The following is a 16,675-nucleotide window of genomic DNA, read 5'->3' on the forward strand; positions in this document are numbered from 1 at the left end:
TTAATTTTCTCTTAATTTATTTTTCAACTTTTAATACTTTTTCAGACCCAGCGGACACCCTGTTGAAAGCTCCTTCTTCATTCTATCGAGTTTATGAAAGCTTAAAAAACAGCATCCTTTTGTTATATTGTAATATGGTCTTGACATCAGAACCCTGTTCACATAACAAGCTAAACCTCAGTAATGAACTATAAGTAAAAGATGCAGATTCCCACAGCTTAAAACTTTATCCTGTTACTTTTTAAAATTGCAGGTTACTTCAGGTATTTATTAAACGATATCAAACTATTATACAGCGAAACTGTACAAAATGTATATGTATATGCTTACAGTTGTGAATCAGTGTACGAAACTGTATTGAATACTGATTTATATGTACTTGCTCAAAAAAGGTTTCTGGTTGCAGTCTTAAATTATATAAAACCAAATTCACATTAACCACTACTTGGCAAAGTTTTCACCCTGACCCGCCCTAATGAACTTCACAGAGATGCCGACTTAAACCAATCATAACAGATGTCTTTGACATCCAGCACATTAAAAGGGGTGATTCGCTGGAAATTCGTGTTTTTCTTCGTCTTTGATGTGTTGCACCAAAGACCAAGTTGCAAAGTTGCCCATGCATGTATTAGACACGTAAAATTGTGTAGGAACAAAGACGTATTTTAACTAGAATCAAATGCTCACCCAGACCTGCCCGAAACGCCTCGTGTAATTACCGGCTGGGAATCTACGTCTGATCGTAACACGATTTCGTAACAAATTACCCGTCAGTAAAATTGCTTTTGAACCTGATGTTCCAAATATGGTATTATAAGGCGTTACATTTCTCTGCAGTATTCGACCAATCACTACGCACTTGTGAACTGGCCAGTCATAGCACACCTCGCTTTTCAGAGCGAAGGGCTATGTAAAATATCAGAGCGTTTCAGAGAGGAGGAGCAAAGAGGAGATACAAACAAGCACGGTGTTTGGAAAATACAACGTTTTTAAACCTTAAATTGTGCATACACATTGCAAACAATAATATTCATTTTAGCTGTTTCAAATGACCCCTTTAAATGCACATCAGCAATAATAGCTGCTGATATTAAGGGTCAGAGAGAGGGAGGATGATGGTTATATAAAACAGAAAATGACGACTGTTTCTGGTGCAGCAGCAGATGACTAACACAAGCAGACTCCAGGGAAAAATTAAAAAGTGCAGAAAACGTCCCATTTAACCTCCCTGCAAATACAGGCAATATTAAACCAACGCACATCATTACAGATACATCAAAAGCAGCAGCATAATGCGACACTCATCAAACCCTGTGTCTGTCCTGAAAGAAGGAGCCTATGCTTGTGACTGTGAATCTTTTTCTTGTTTGAGCTGGGAAATCTGCTGGCTTGTGGGATGTGGGCGTGGGAGGTAAATGAGCACAACATGTGCAATGGTGTTACAGGATCAAAATCCTACACGTGCACTGTGTGAATTTTAATCGACTCCAAATAATCACTTAATAAATAGATTTAAAGAGACATTACACCCTAAAATGGACGTTTTGTAAGCATTACTACAACCTTGTTCATTTTGGGCGTTTTTCCTTTATTTGACAGACAGTAATTTTTTTAGAGAGGACAGGAATTGAAGTGGATGAGAGAGAGGGCGTGGGGTCGGGGAAAGGACCACGAGCCGGGATTCGAACTCGGTTCACCCGGGACGCACCGCCGCTATATGTCTGAGCACCAACCACACGATCATCGGCTCTGACGATTTGTTCATTTTGCCAAACTCTTATTGAGATGTTAGATGTAATGTTAGTGAGCGACAACATCAGTTTTAACCCTCTTTAATCTATGTAATGGAGTGAAAGTGAATGGTGACTGAGACTACTGTCATACAATTTTAAAACATCCTCATGTTCAGTAAATGATACCAGAATTGTATTTCGGGGTGAACTATCACTATATAATGCAATTGATGCCAAAAGTAAAACATATTCCGGTATCATATATTCAAAGCAAAAACATCTGCGACATAATACACAAACACAGCTTTAATCTGTCTTGAGCCACCGTCTCCTCGTGTAAAAAGTAAAGGAGTAGAGCTGAGTAAAGGAGATCACCCCCGGTCAGGCGACTCCTACAATAAAGTAAAATAACTGCATTTTATGTATTTGACGAAGCTGAACCAAGTGAAGATGATGTGCTATCAAATCAGCATTAAAGAGCCTGAAAGCCCGATGAGACGTATGAGTCATGTTTCACAGACGGCCAAATGCCACCGCAAGAGATGATTCTACCCCAATATGAACATCACATAAAAACAATGAAGGCATTCTTTTTTTAGCACTGAAAGTCATGATGGCATCTAGTCAAGCAGACGACAGTGTGGACAGAAAGTACGATGACATGTAGCCCGGCTCTTTTAAATGAGGACCGGCTGCACTGATTACATGAGCAAATTCCGTGTTTACAATTATTAATGAATAAATAACAAATAATAGGAGGGATGTTTGGATAGGAGCAAGATTGTAAACACACAATGAAGTTAAAAGTGTGATTATCATGCACCTTGTAATCCATAAGGGTCCAGTGTATGAAATTTAGCTGCATCTAGTGGTGAGGTTGCGAATTGCAACCAATGGCTCACTCAACCACTCCCCCTCTCTTTCGAAGCACTACGGTGGCTAACACAGGACTAAGATTTCGTCTTATTTCGCTTCTTTTCACATTTTAACAAGATTGAGGGCACATGAATTTAAAAAAGAGCTAAATATCATACAAAAAAAAGGGAATTGTGATTTTTTATTTCACTGGGCCTTTAACGTTTTTGTCGTATCTGAACTGACATATTCATACTGGTCCACGACCAATTCTCAACATAAAACTTTTGGAGAAAATCTATGCTTCTATAAGAGATCTAAGAGACAGTGAAAGAGGAACAGACTGACACAACCGCATACAAACACAAAACCACCAGATTTGACTATCAATCACTGCAAGTTCACGTTAAAAGATGTGCGGCAGTCACAAGCGCAGTACGACTGCAGAATCAGTGGACCTGCGCCTGGCACCGCTGACTACGGCTGGTGGGAAACACTTTAATAGCCTAATCTGAGCACGACATCCACAGCGCACCAGCGATCTGACAGCGCACGCCGAGTCTTGCCTGGGGTTGTCTAAAAGCCACATACAGGGTGGGCGTAAGGGTTGCTATGGAAACTAACACCCTGTAGTCGCACAGACGAGCACGGAGCTCGAATGAGGATATGTAGATTTCTAATCAAAACCTAAGCTGCAGGATACACACGCGTACCCGAGACGTCACGCGCGATTAGACCGCATGCAAACGCTCACGTGTATGCAAATGCATGTGGCGCTTAGGGAAGTGAAGCCCAGGAAAACACCAGCCGGAGTGATGACCAGATGATAGACGTGTGAAAAAAATCGGAAGAGTATTAATATAAAAATCACACTGAGGAATGTGAGTCACATATCACATTCTCTAAGTGAAGCGGTCACAGTTAATATTGAGAATGAGATCTTATTTGCTCATAAAAGACACCAGGGGATGAGCAGCACATCATCTCCCCACTGAAAGAATACAACATTGTGCTCAAATCACTGTCAACCTGATCGCCCTGCCTCAACCCCACAGCGCTGCCTAACCACAATAACCTGCTAAACCACCTTCTGACTTTGGCATCATTCACACAGCACCAAAACACAGCTGCCAGTTTTTTTTAATGGAGGCTAAAATGCATAGTGTGTCTGTTTATGAAAAAAGGTGAAAACCACTTCACCCATGCAAAGCAACTTATTTTAGGAAAGGCTTGGGAATACGTTTTATATTGAACACACCATAGACTAAAATCCCAAAAGATGTTCAAGTCATTGTTTATTAGAGGCCTCAAACGTAAGATTGCCGCCTCACCTCGTGCAACAATTTCTCCAGTTTATCCTGCAGCTCTAGGAAGTACAGGGAGGTGATCAGACCTTGCTGGGATTTATCCAGACAGTCTCTGGCCAGCTCCACCAGCTGATGCTGAATAAACCCCAGAACTCCATCGCCCAGCGGCAACGTGCTGTCTAGAGAATAATGCCGGATGATGTCCAGCAAATGCTCTTCCATCTGAGCTGTGGCCTGAGAAACGACAGAGCAAATTTTTAGCAACACTCGGAGGGCAATAATTTGGAGGTTTCATCCATTTAGCAAGTAGCGCATACCTTTGGAAACCGCTCCTTGTAGACATGATTCATCATTATAATTTCATTATCAAATGAACCACCTGTTCGTCCAGGGCTGAAACAATGAAGGATAAGATTTGTTTTGTGGGTTGTAAGTACTGTTTATTCTACACATTGCAGATAACATTTAGTCAGTGGTTCTGACAGTTTTGATAATTAGTATAATGGCACTGAAACGTATCTCAGGTCATCCCATCCAACCAGAGTTCTTAAATCCCACTTCACCTGTTGCGTCTCACAATAAACTGGATGCGAATTTCAAAGTCCAGTGTTGGATTACAACACTGTGAATTCAGTCTCATGTTCTCTGACTCATCAGTGACGGAGGTTCTCTCACAAAACACTCTTTTATTTTGTTTTGAGGGGGAAAGCCTGGGAATTCATTGTTAGTCATAAGTCTACTCATCTGAACAAAGGCCTAACAACAAACTGCACTGAACGTTATTAAAGAAATTAATTCTGACATTGTGCGTCAAGACATGAACAAAAAATGTGAAGTTGGGGAAATGAGATCTGGAAACTCGTTTAACCTCGCATGAACACAACTAATGGCTCCGATACAGTTGCTGTTGTTTTAATCAAATCTCCTAAAAATAACACTCAAGAATGTAAAACAATTTAACACTAATGACCAATCACCATCAATCCATTCGTGCATGCGTTTGTTTACCTGAGGCTACGTGACCGGGGTCGCATAAACGGAGAGGGCCGCCCATCTTCCTCGGTCATGCTTTCAGAACTTCGGAAGTGTTTGAAAAGGAAATGAAGCTCGTCTGGTGTGGGTTGGTATGGAAGCTGGTGGAGTCGTTCTTGAGATGAGGACGATGACTGAAACAACAGAGCAATCATGCATAACACGTACAAGGCTACAGTTTTCAAACAACAAGAGCTAAAAACCTTCAATATGCCATTATTGATTAAAAACAACCTAAAATTGAACAATAACTTGAATAAACTGAATTGGATGAATGGAACAGAGTTCCAAAATATTATTTACAGGGACAGTTCAGCCTAAAATTACAATTCTGTCACGAATTACTCACTCTCTTATTACAAATCTGTATACATGTATTTGTTTGGTTGAACACATAGAAATATATTTGGAGGAATGCTTGTAACCAAACATTTATTGGACTCCATCGAGTACCATAGTAGGAAAAATAACAATGATAGTCAAAAGTGCCCCAGAACTGTTTGCATTACCACATTCTTCAAAATATCTACCTTTGTGTACATCAGAACATAGAAATGTATACAGATTTGAAACTTGAAGGTGAGTAAATTATGACAAAAAAAATATTTTTGGGTGAACTATCCCTTTAAAAAAAATACTTTTGGTTTTCAAGAAAGAAAAAAGTATGTTATGAAAGTCACTGAATTTTCATTATAGGGTTAAATTTCAACTATAACTGACAGCACACATTGCAATGGATGTATAAATACATACTGAGACGGTTGAGCTGGGAGGATTTGTGCCATAACCAGAAGATGGAAGTGAAGCCAAAGACCACCTTCTCCCTTCCGCTCTAGAGGCAGAAAACAAAGAGCATTTCACAATACTGAATTATATGTTCATAATAATTGTGAACCACATTTTCATTAACTAAATTATAACATTTAAAGATTCTCAAAATGTCTGTGGACAGCTGCGGTCCATCTGAAATACACTCCTCATGAGCAGATGCTTTCAGTCAGAAAAAGGTTTGATTTGCATACAGAGGCAGGCAAAAGTGATATCTTGTTAGCTGGAGCGTTACACAAAGAAAGCCACATTGATACATTAGCCAGAAAAGACATCATTTCATGAACAGTATGCAATAAAAAGAGTGTGATTGAAGCATGACTATAATCGTGTGAAAAAGAGATTGGCTACCTGTCAGCGCGAGCCAGGTGGCTGAGAAAAAATAAAGAGGGATGAAAAGAGATCAAATAGATGGAACGCTTAGTGAAGTCTATAGAGAAAGAGCCACTTAATAACAGTCAACTCCACACAATAAGACATTGACACTGAACCGACAAAGTATTAAGTGTTGATGAATACCAGGAGAGCTGGTCTAAATCTACACAAGATGAACTGTTGTCTATAAACCGAAGAAGAATAAGAAGGTTTGTCTACCTGCGGGCGAAGGGGAAGTTGAGTGAGCAAACAGCAGTGGACACATTTCGTGGGCTGTCCAAAGGGCTGCTGGCTGCTGGAAGAAGAACAAGAGGACATTTCAACACAGCACGGTGTTATGAAACAACACACAGAGACTTTAGATGATTCACAAATCTAATAGTTGAGGACATTTATCTCACTATATTAAGAAATATTGATATAATAACAACTTATGAGAATGCTCTAGTTTAAATGTGTGATTTTTTTATTCTACTTCACAGACAGCTGAAAGTCAGCCATTCATTGGCTGATTTTTGAATAACAAGTGCAAACATTCTGGCACAATCAAAACTTTGCTCTGCTTGAGCAATCCAATATAGCAACACATGCCCGACCAATTGGGTGGAGGCAGATTTTTTGGCTTTTGGTAGATATCTATTAGCTTTGAAAACATCTAAATACTAACACATTTAGAAAATTATTGAATTTGTCTGTAAAATATCTCCAACCTACAGTCTCTTTCTCCCTTATACATGAATTAGCAGCCAATTATATTGGCTATTTACACTGCACTACACTGAAAAAAAGAGAGCGGTTTCAATATTTACTGCCTCAACTTTGTGCTTTAATAGGAAATATTTGACAAAAGAAAGAAAACACTAGTTTTGGCAGTGCAAACTAATAAAATGATTCAAACATTCAATTTTATAAATACAATGCTTTTCACAATTGCTGCAGATCAGCTTAAAATACATCATAATTAAAATCTATTAATAATACAAGGATATTGTAAAATATTGCATTGGTTTGCAAAAAACAGAATGATTTTAAAACTTCAAAAACGGTGTAGTCAAAGTTTAAAGTTTATGCAAGAGTTATATTTTTGTTTTCAGTTTTATTAATAGTTTGAATTAGATATTTTTAGTTTTATGTTCATTTCAGTTTATTTTTTGCAATGGTGTTATGACCTTTTTTTTTTTAAATATTAATACATAACTTATTTCATTTTTTGTTACATTTGATTTTTCAGGTGATATTATAGCACCTCAACTTGAATTTATTTCGAGTAATTGCTGAGCGAACATTTCAAAATAATATTTAGTCCAAAAATGTACTTGTTTCAATTACCAGACATGCTTTTAGTAAACTATAATAACCTCTGTGGATTCAGACAGCAGTGAGACATGCAAATGACGTGTGAAAAAGAGTAAAGAAATGTGAAAAGTGTGTTACTTACATAATTTTTAGGTTTTTTTTTTTTTCTTCTTGTTCAAACTCAAAGCATTGTAATGTTATAAAGTGAAAAGTGAAAGTGACTAATTTGTCAGTTATGGTGACCTATATCCGAGATATACCTCTGCTTTTAACCCATCCAGAGAGTAGTGAACACACGCACAGCAAGTGGTGAACACGCATACACCCAGAGCAGTGGGCAGCTATCGCTGCAGTGCCCGGGGAGGAAGTAGGGGTTAGGTGCCTTGCTCAAGGACACCTCAATCGTTACCCGCCTGACCTGAGGATCGAACCGGCAACCTTCTGGTCACGAGTCCAACCCTCTAACCATTAGGCCACGACTGCCGATTAAGCAGATACTACATTATTTACAAAGTTTTCACATTTTTCTGTAATATCACAGAGACCAAATCTATAAACTACTTAATACGGACTTTAAATAATCCTTGCGCAGCTATCATAACATACATAGGGGTGGAAAATCATGTATTACTACAGCTACATCCAACCTCTCAACATTCACTGCCCAGCTCCATGTCAGCTGTACATGCGGTGGCAGGTGTCATGTGACAGCGAGTATTACCTGTGTGGGCAGAGAGAGGTGAGAGAGGGCGGGTTGGCGACGGCGTTCCAACACCAAGGCTCTTTCTATTACTGCTGCGACAGCTGTAACACACACAAAAACGGGAAGAGAGGGATTATTACAAACATTTCATCATAATCCAGCCCAGTTTGAATCCTTTGAGTCATTGTAATGAAAAACGAAGTCAAATCAACAAGATTAACAAGGAAAAATGCAGCTCTCGGCTCTTAAAAGGTTAAATTATGTTGCTCTGCTGGTTTAGGACAAAACAATGCTGTAATGTCTACAGGCACTGGTGTGGCAAGACTTCAGACCGAACTGGGAATTCACAGCTTTGGAAAGCTGAGATGGTGTCCTTCAACACAACTGTCATTTGCATTAGTCAAGACTCCCTGGTGAATCGAGTTAAGCATTTGATATCACACTTATTCATGCAACACCTCACGCAGAAGACCGCGGTCAAGCCAGCCGCAGTTTGAAAATAGACGGTCAAGCCAGCCGCAGTATAGATTAATTTTGCGCGCATACTTAGTAAACTACGGTAATTTCCAGAAACACCGCTTTTAAAGCTTTATTTAAATGCGGATCGTCTGTGTTGTCTTTTACGTTTAGAATATGTCGTTTTTGTAGAAATGTATGTATTTTTTTCGGAATGTTTGCATTATATGTAGACTAAAGTAGGCCTACTTAATTGTAAAAACAATGTCTCCGTCTAAAACTAGCCTATTATTATTGACCATTGTCCTGCAAATAAATCAGTTTATCCAATTCAATTATTTGTCTAATATCTATACTCCTACGACAATTAACCATGATTTTTATTTGATCAAAACAAGTTTAGTGGTTTTAATTCACGATTTCTAATAAGTTTCACAAACGGATGGTCTCTTCCTGTAGGGGGCGTCCCACACTATATACACACCATATATGGCCTCATTTTACTGTAGCATTTGGGAGAAATGCTCATTTCTCAACTTTAAATCCCTATAGAAACTTCATTTCTTATAAGTTTCACCACAGGATGGTCTCTTCCTGTAGGGGGCGTCCCACACTATATACACACCATATATGGCCTCATTTTACTGTAGCATTTGGGAGAAATGCTCATTTCTCAACTTTAAATCCCTATAGAAACTTCATTTCTTATAAGTTTAAAAAAAGGATGGTCCATTCCTGTAGGGGGAGTCCCACACTATATACACACCATATATGGCCTCATTTTACTGTAGCATTTGGGAGAAATGCTCATTTCTCAACTTTAAATCCCTATAGAAACTTCATTTCTAATAAGTTTCAAAATAGGATAGTCTCTTCCTGTAGGGGGAGTCCCACACTATATACACACCATATATGGCCTCATTTTACTGTAGCATTTGGGAGAAATGCTCATTTCTCAACTTTAAATCCCTATAGAAACTTCATTTCTAATAAGTTTCAAAATAGGATAGTCTCTTCCTGTAGGGGGAGTCCCACACTATATACACACCATATATGGCCTCATTTTACTGTAGCATTTGGGAGAAATGCTCATTTCTCAACTTTAAATCCCTATAGAAACTTCATTTCTTATAAGTTTCACCACAGGATGGTCTCTTCCTGTAGGGGGCGTCCCACACTATATACACACCATATATGGCCTCATTTTACTGTAGCATTTGGGAGAAATGCTCATTTCTCAACTTTAAATCCCTATAGAAACTTCATTTCTAATAAGTTTCAAAATAGGATAGTCTCTTCCTGTAGGGGGCGTCCCACACTATATACACACCATATATGGCCTCATTTTACTGTAGCATATGGGAGAAATTGTCATTCTTCAACTTTAAATGCCTATAGAAACTTCATTTCTTATAAGTTTCACCACAGGATGGTCTCTTCCTGTAGGGGGCGTCCCACACTATATACACACCATATATGGCCTCATTTTACTGTAGCATTTGGGAGAAATGCTCATTTCTCAACTTTAAATCCCTATAGAAACTTCATTTCTTATAAGTTTAAAAAAAGGATGGTCCATTCCTGTAGGGGGAGTCCCACACTATATACACACCATATATGGCCTCATTTTACTGTAGCATATGGGAGAAATTGTCATTCTTCAACTTTAAATGCCTATAGAAACTTCATTTCTTATAAGTTTCACCACAGGATGGTCTCTTCCTGTAGGGGGCGTCCCACACTATATACACACCATATATGGCCTCATTTTACTGTAGCATTTGGGAGAAATGCTCATTTCTCAACTTTAAATCCCTATAGAAACTTCATTTCTTATAAGTTTAAAAAAAGGATGGTCCATTCCTGTAGGGGGAGTCCCACACTATATACACACCATATATGGCCTCATTTTACTGTAGCATTTGGGAGAAATGCTCATTTCTCAACTTTAAATCCCTATAGAAACTTCATTTCTAATAAGTTTCAAAATAGGATAGTCTCTTCCTGTAGGGGGAGTCCCACACTATATACACACCATATATGGCCTCATTTTACTGTAGCATTTGGGAGAAATGCTCATTTCTCAACTTTAAATCCCTATAGAAACTTCATTTCTTATAAGTTTCACCACAGGATGGTCTCTTCCTGTAGGGGGCGTCCCACACTATATACACACCATATATGGCCTCATTTTACTGTAGCATTTGGGAGAAATGCTAAATTCTCAACTTTAAATCCCTATAGAAACTTCATTTCTAATAAGTTTCAAAATAGGATAGTCTCTTCCTGTAGGGGGCGTCCCACACTATATACACACCATATATGGCCTCATTTTACTGTAGCATTTGGGAGAAATGCTCATTTCTCAACTTTAAATCCCTATAGAAACTTCATTTCTTATAAGTTTAAAAAAAGGATGGTCCATTCCTGTAGGGGAAGTCCCACACTATATACACACCATATATGGCCTCATTTTACTGTAGCATTTGGGAGAAATGCTCATTTTTCAACTTTAATCCCTATAGAAACTTCATTTCTTATAAGTTTCACCACAGGATGGTCTCTTCCTGTAGGGGGCGTCCCACACTATATACACACCATATATGGCCTCATTTTACTGTAGCATTTGGGAGAAATGCTCATTTCTCAACTTTAAATCCCTATAGAAACTTCATTTCTTATAAGTTTAAAAAAAGGATGGTCCATTCCTGTAGGGGAAGTCCCACACTATATACACACCATATATGGCCTCATTTTACTGTAGCATTTGGGAGAAATGCTCATTTCTCAACTTTAAATCCCTATAGAAACTTCATTTCTTATAAGTTTAAAAAAAGGATGGTCCATTCCTGTAGGGGGAGTCCCACACTATATACACACCATATAATTTTTTGAGTGGACCTAAATACATATTTTTATAAAAGTAACATTCAAATCTGCTTTGCTTTTGTATGATTTGTGTATGTTTGATGTCTAAATGTTCTAACAACACAAACAATTATAACATTTTAATGACGAAATTGGTGAAATTATAAGTAAATACCCTTTAAAGTAAAAACAATTGTAATAAATTATACATGTAGTATAGTATAGCACTTACATTAACATTAAGTATGACGTTAACATTAATTAAAAAAAGATTTAAACCCCTTTCAATATATATATTTTTTAATTTCTCCTCCTTACAACACAAACCATGAAACAAAAAGGTAATTCAGATGTTAAAGGTTCTTCGTGGAACGATATAGACAAAACGATTCTTCAATGACATCATGATTATTAGGGTGTGTGGAATGCCCCCTACAGGAAGAGACCACCCTTTTTTTAAACTTATAAGAAATGAAGTTTCTATAGGGATTTAAAGTTGAGAAATGAGCATTTCTCCCAAATGCTACAGTAAAATGAGGCCATATATGGTGTGTATATAGTGTGGGACGCCCCCTACAGGAAGAGACCATCCTGTGGTGAAACTTATAAGAAATGAAGTTTCTATAGGGATTTAAAGTTGAAAAATGACAATTTCTCCCAAATGCTACAGTAAAATGAGGCCATATATGGTGTGTATATAGTGTGGGACGCCCCCTACAGGAAGAGACTATCCTATTTTGAAACTTATTAGAAATGAAGTTTCTATAGGGATTTAAAGTTGAGAATTTAGCATTTCTCCCAAATGCTACAGTAAAATGAGGCCATATATGGTGTGTATATAGTGTGGGACGCCCCCTACAGGAAGAGACCATCCTGTGTTGAAACTTATAAGAAATGAAGTTTCTATAGGGATTTAAAGTTGAAAAATGACAATTTCTCCCAAATGCTACAGTAAAATGAGGCCATATATGGTGTGTATATAGTGTGGGACGCCCCCTACAGGAAGAGACCATCCTGTGGTGAAACTTATAAGAAATGAAGTTTCTATAGGGATTTAAAGTTGAAAAATGACAATTTCTCCCAAATGCTACAGTAAAATGAGGCCATATATGGTGTGTATATAGTGTGGGACGCCCCCTACAGGAAGAGACTATCCTATTTTGAAACTTATTAGAAATGAAGTTTCTATAGGGATTTAAAGTTGAGAATTTAGCATTTCTCCCAAATGCTACAGTAAAATGAGGCCATATATGGTGTGTATATAGTGTGGGACGCCCCCTACAGGAAGAGACCATCATGTGTTGAAACTTATAAGAAATGAAGTTTCTATAGGGATTTAAAGTTGAAAAATGACAATTTCTCCCAAATGCTACAGTAAAATGAGGCCATATATGGTGTGTATATAGTGTGGGACGCCCCCTACAGGAAGAGACCATCCGTTTGTGAAACTTATTAGATATCGTGAATTAAAACGATGGTTAATTGTCATAGAAGTATAGATATTAGACAAATAATTGAATTGGATAAACTGATTTATTTGCAGGACAAAGGTCAATAATAATAGGCTAGTTTTAGACGGAGACATTGTTTTTACTATAAAGTAGGCCTTTTTTAGTCAACATAAATTATAATGCAAACGTTCAAAAAAATACATAAATGACTACAAAAACGACATATTCTAAACTTAAAACACAATATATAATATTTAGGAGACACACAGACGATCCGCATTTAAATAAAGCTTTAAAAGCGGTGTTTCTATAAATTACCGTAGTTTATTAAGTATGCGCGCACAATGAATCTAGACGGCGGCTGGCTTGACCGTCTATTTTCGAACTGCGGCTGGCTTGACCGCGGTCGCAGAAGCATGCATGCATGCAACCATCATTTCTCGCTTCAGTCAGCAAACACAGATTACAATCAAAACAGACAGACAGCAGCCTTTACAGCCACTAAGAGATGAAAAATCTCATATTTAAATAAACCATAAGGTTATGCATCATTCTTCATAGTGTGTATATTACAATTTCGTATAATTTGGTAGATACGCTCGAACTGCGTAGCTTACACACATTTCGACTCGATGGCCAAACATGCAGCCTAGGTAGCAAGCACCATTGAATTACTGTGCGCCCCATAAAGGCATTACATAAATCGACACACGTGATGACAGAAGTTGATGCTGCACTAAGTTTTGGTCTCATTTTACCTTTTGGATCGCTTGAGCATCGCACCAGTCACAAAATGAGATTTGCTGCTGCCAGGCACAGCGCTCCAATAACTTGGATCAGACATCACGCACGATAACCGCGCGAACCGTCCAAGCGACACCGAAACACAAAACCCAAACGAAGTGTCGAATCATGAGTCCACGTCCTGACTGGGTAAATCCACGGGAGAGGCGGAGGGGAACGCGTCTGGTTCACAAGGCTTCATCTCGCGACTGCGTCTTTTGTGCGACACGCTGCTGCTCGCGGGACTCGCGTAGACTCGCAGCGTAACTTGCACAAAGTTGAGAATTCCACGTTATGCGTAAAGCATCTTCCGATATCGCCACGAGTCGGCGGAAAGTTAACGATTTACCTCCGAAGCTTTCAAAACAGGGCTAGCGTGGGACAGCACGAGTAACCCGTGAATTTGAGTAAGATGCTCCGTGTGTTGTTGTTTCTCTGGTGTTGATTGATTCGCCGGGTGATAAGCTTGGGATGTACCATTACTTGTGAACGGGGGAAACATCTTAGTTGAGGGTAAAACTGGCACGTTTGGAGACCAAAATGGCACGATTCTGTATGATAAGCCCTTGAAATATTATATCATTTTTACATGTAAGTTTAATGTGTTGACTAGTGCGTGTTTTTTACAGATGGTATGATCTGAAGCGAGCGTTTCCCCAGTGACGTCAGACCTTCACGCGAGAGCTAATCAAAACAGAGCTTCAACATTTAACAAACTAGAAGTAAAACATTACACAAGGGATGGGCGAGTTACATTGTGCATACCTGTGCGGTGGGGGATGGGGTAAAAAGGGCAAAAATTTGCTCAAATTAGATGAATTGTGTAGTAGTCTAAGACATGGGCAAGACTAAAACCAACTGCTTGTCCATATGAATCATAAGCATATAAAGTGGCTTTTATAGATATGATATATGTGTATTTCCCCAGTTAACAAAAACAAATGAATGAGGTGTATGTCCTGTTTCCTAATTATTTCATCCAAAAATAAAAGTCAATAAAATGTCATCCCAAATGTGTGTGATTTTTTTCAATTTAAATTAAATCTTAAAAATGTCACTTCATGTACATATGTCCTCGAAGCTTATAAAATGTGACAAAAAGCACATACTTCAATCATAAAGTAATAACTTTTGAGGTAAAGGATAAATCCTATCTAAAACAAAAGTTTCACAGATCATAAAAAAATGTTACATTTATATCTAAAGAAAATATGTCCACTCAATGCATGCATCTTTAAATATTTCATTTTGGATTCCACAGTAGAACACATGGTCTGGTTAGTTTTGTATTTTATTATATTTTATCTTAACAATGTGGAAGTCTTTGCAGTCATAGCTTTAACATGTCTTCTCATTTATGCTGTTTATTAAGAGAGCTTCAAAACAAAATGGCTCCGCTGTAAAACACGTAGAAAAATATTAAAATTGGTCAACTTTGTCAGATTTATTATACCTGATAGATTCAACTTGTAAGCTAATGGAGTTAAAGAATCACGAAACACTAAACAACATTTATGTGGATGTAAACCAAGTTGGTTTTGTTGCACATCATAGAAAACAATGTTAGCAACTGTGAAAGTGAAAAAAAAGTGAAAGTGACCAATTTGTCAGTTATGGTGACCCATATCCGAGATATACCTCTGCTTTTAACCCATCCAGAGAGTAGTGAACACACGCACAGCAAGTGGTGAACACACATACACCCAGAGCAGTGGGCAGCTATCGCTGCAGCACCCGGGGAGCAAGTAGGGGTTAGGTGCCTTGCTCAAGGACACCTCAATCGTTACCCGCCTGACCTGAGGATCGAACCGGCAACCTTCTGGTCACGAGTCCAACCCTCTAACCATTAGGCCACGACTTTTAATTTTACTAAATAAACTCAAAATGTTATTCGTTTTCTGACACACAGTTATCGTTTTGACTTAAAAACGTATTAACCCACGAGGTGCTATGAATTACCTTTAGGATAGGTAGCCTAAAGATTTTTGGGACTTATATATTAATCAACTCAATTACTAAATGGCATTTTTATTTAAAAACTGTTTTCAACTGACGATGGAAACCATACATCTGTAATGACATTTGAGTGAGTACATTTTCATTTTGGGATAAACGGTTTCTTTTAAGGTCAAGTGCCCGGTTGCATAAAGCACCTTTTCGCTTAAGTTTCAATATAATTCTGTCATGTAAATGAGCTGTCTTACCTCCAGGGATGAAGGGATTGTAAAGGACTGCAGGGGCTGCCTGGGCTGCATGGACTCAGGATGATGGGACTCTGGCTGGGTGACAAACTGAAAAGCAAGACACATTCACAAGCATTAGCACTCTGACTAAGTGCATGTGGCCTGTATGTCTGTGTTGGCGTGTCCTTGTGATCTTTAGTTATGCTACAAATCAAAGTGCTTTTGGAAATTTAATTAAATGACATAATACACACAATGCTGATATAATAAAGTACAAATTAATGAGTGAGTAAATGAATGAACCGAATGAATGGGGTTCAAGTGAGTTGTATGATGGGTTGTAAACAGGGATTTCAAAGGGGCAGATATTACCATGTCAAACCTGTTGTAAGCTTTATTTCAACCATATTTTCTACCAGGCTTAACATTTCCTTCCTGGAAGAGATCACTGAAATAGGCATCCTCAGAATTCTTGTCTCTATGACAGCCCTAGGCGTTCTTAGATGCTCTTCTCTGCCTGTCAGTCAATTGCGTGCTTGAATTTTCCTTCAAGTAACATCACTTCCACTCACATCTCTGATGCAGTATAGTGAACAAGCCACATGTTAAACATTTAAACAATATAATAAGTATAATTAAGAGATAATATGCAACATGATTCTTATAATCAGACACCTCACAGCTTGTGGTTTAGAATATTAAACAGGTTATAGCTGTAAACCATCACAAAATCTCAAATTTCACTGTTTCATCAACCCTTTTATATCTGGCCTGTCAGGAGAAGCCCGTCTGCCAGCATCACTGC

The 16,675-nt window shown here is 38.2% G+C and overlaps 1 protein-coding gene across 10 annotated transcripts in view; it reads right to left on the bottom strand.

Annotated features, from left to right (window-relative positions):
* mast3b (microtubule associated serine/threonine kinase 3b) overlaps nucleotides 1–16,675 on the bottom strand; it is a 30,556-nt gene that overhangs the window by 11,989 nt on the left and 1,892 nt on the right. For 2 of the 10 annotated variants that reach the window (XM_056734316.1, XM_056734315.1), the window contains exons 2-9: nucleotides 15,892–15,978; nucleotides 8,148–8,230; nucleotides 6,350–6,425; nucleotides 6,107–6,127; nucleotides 5,681–5,759; nucleotides 4,904–5,061; nucleotides 4,213–4,288; nucleotides 3,920–4,129 (exon numbers count right to left, since the gene is read on the bottom strand). In XM_056734316.1, the coding sequence (XP_056590294.1) occupies nucleotides 3,920–4,129; nucleotides 4,213–4,288; nucleotides 4,904–5,061; nucleotides 5,681–5,759; nucleotides 6,107–6,127; nucleotides 6,350–6,425; nucleotides 8,148–8,230; nucleotides 15,892–15,978 (790 nt within the window). Of the gene's footprint in view, nucleotides 1–3,919; nucleotides 4,130–4,212; nucleotides 4,289–4,903; nucleotides 5,062–5,680; nucleotides 5,760–6,106; nucleotides 6,128–6,349; nucleotides 6,426–8,147; nucleotides 8,231–13,662; nucleotides 14,223–15,891; nucleotides 15,979–16,675 lie in introns of those variants that run through there. The other 8 variants (XM_056734325.1, XM_056734324.1, XM_056734317.1 and 5 more) reach the window with 7 other exon arrangements.

The sequence above is a fragment of the Triplophysa dalaica genome, chromosome 21 (genome assembly GCF_015846415.1).
Source record: "Triplophysa dalaica isolate WHDGS20190420 chromosome 21, ASM1584641v1, whole genome shotgun sequence".
NCBI classification, from domain to species: Eukaryota; Metazoa; Chordata; class Actinopteri; order Cypriniformes; family Nemacheilidae; genus Triplophysa; species Triplophysa dalaica.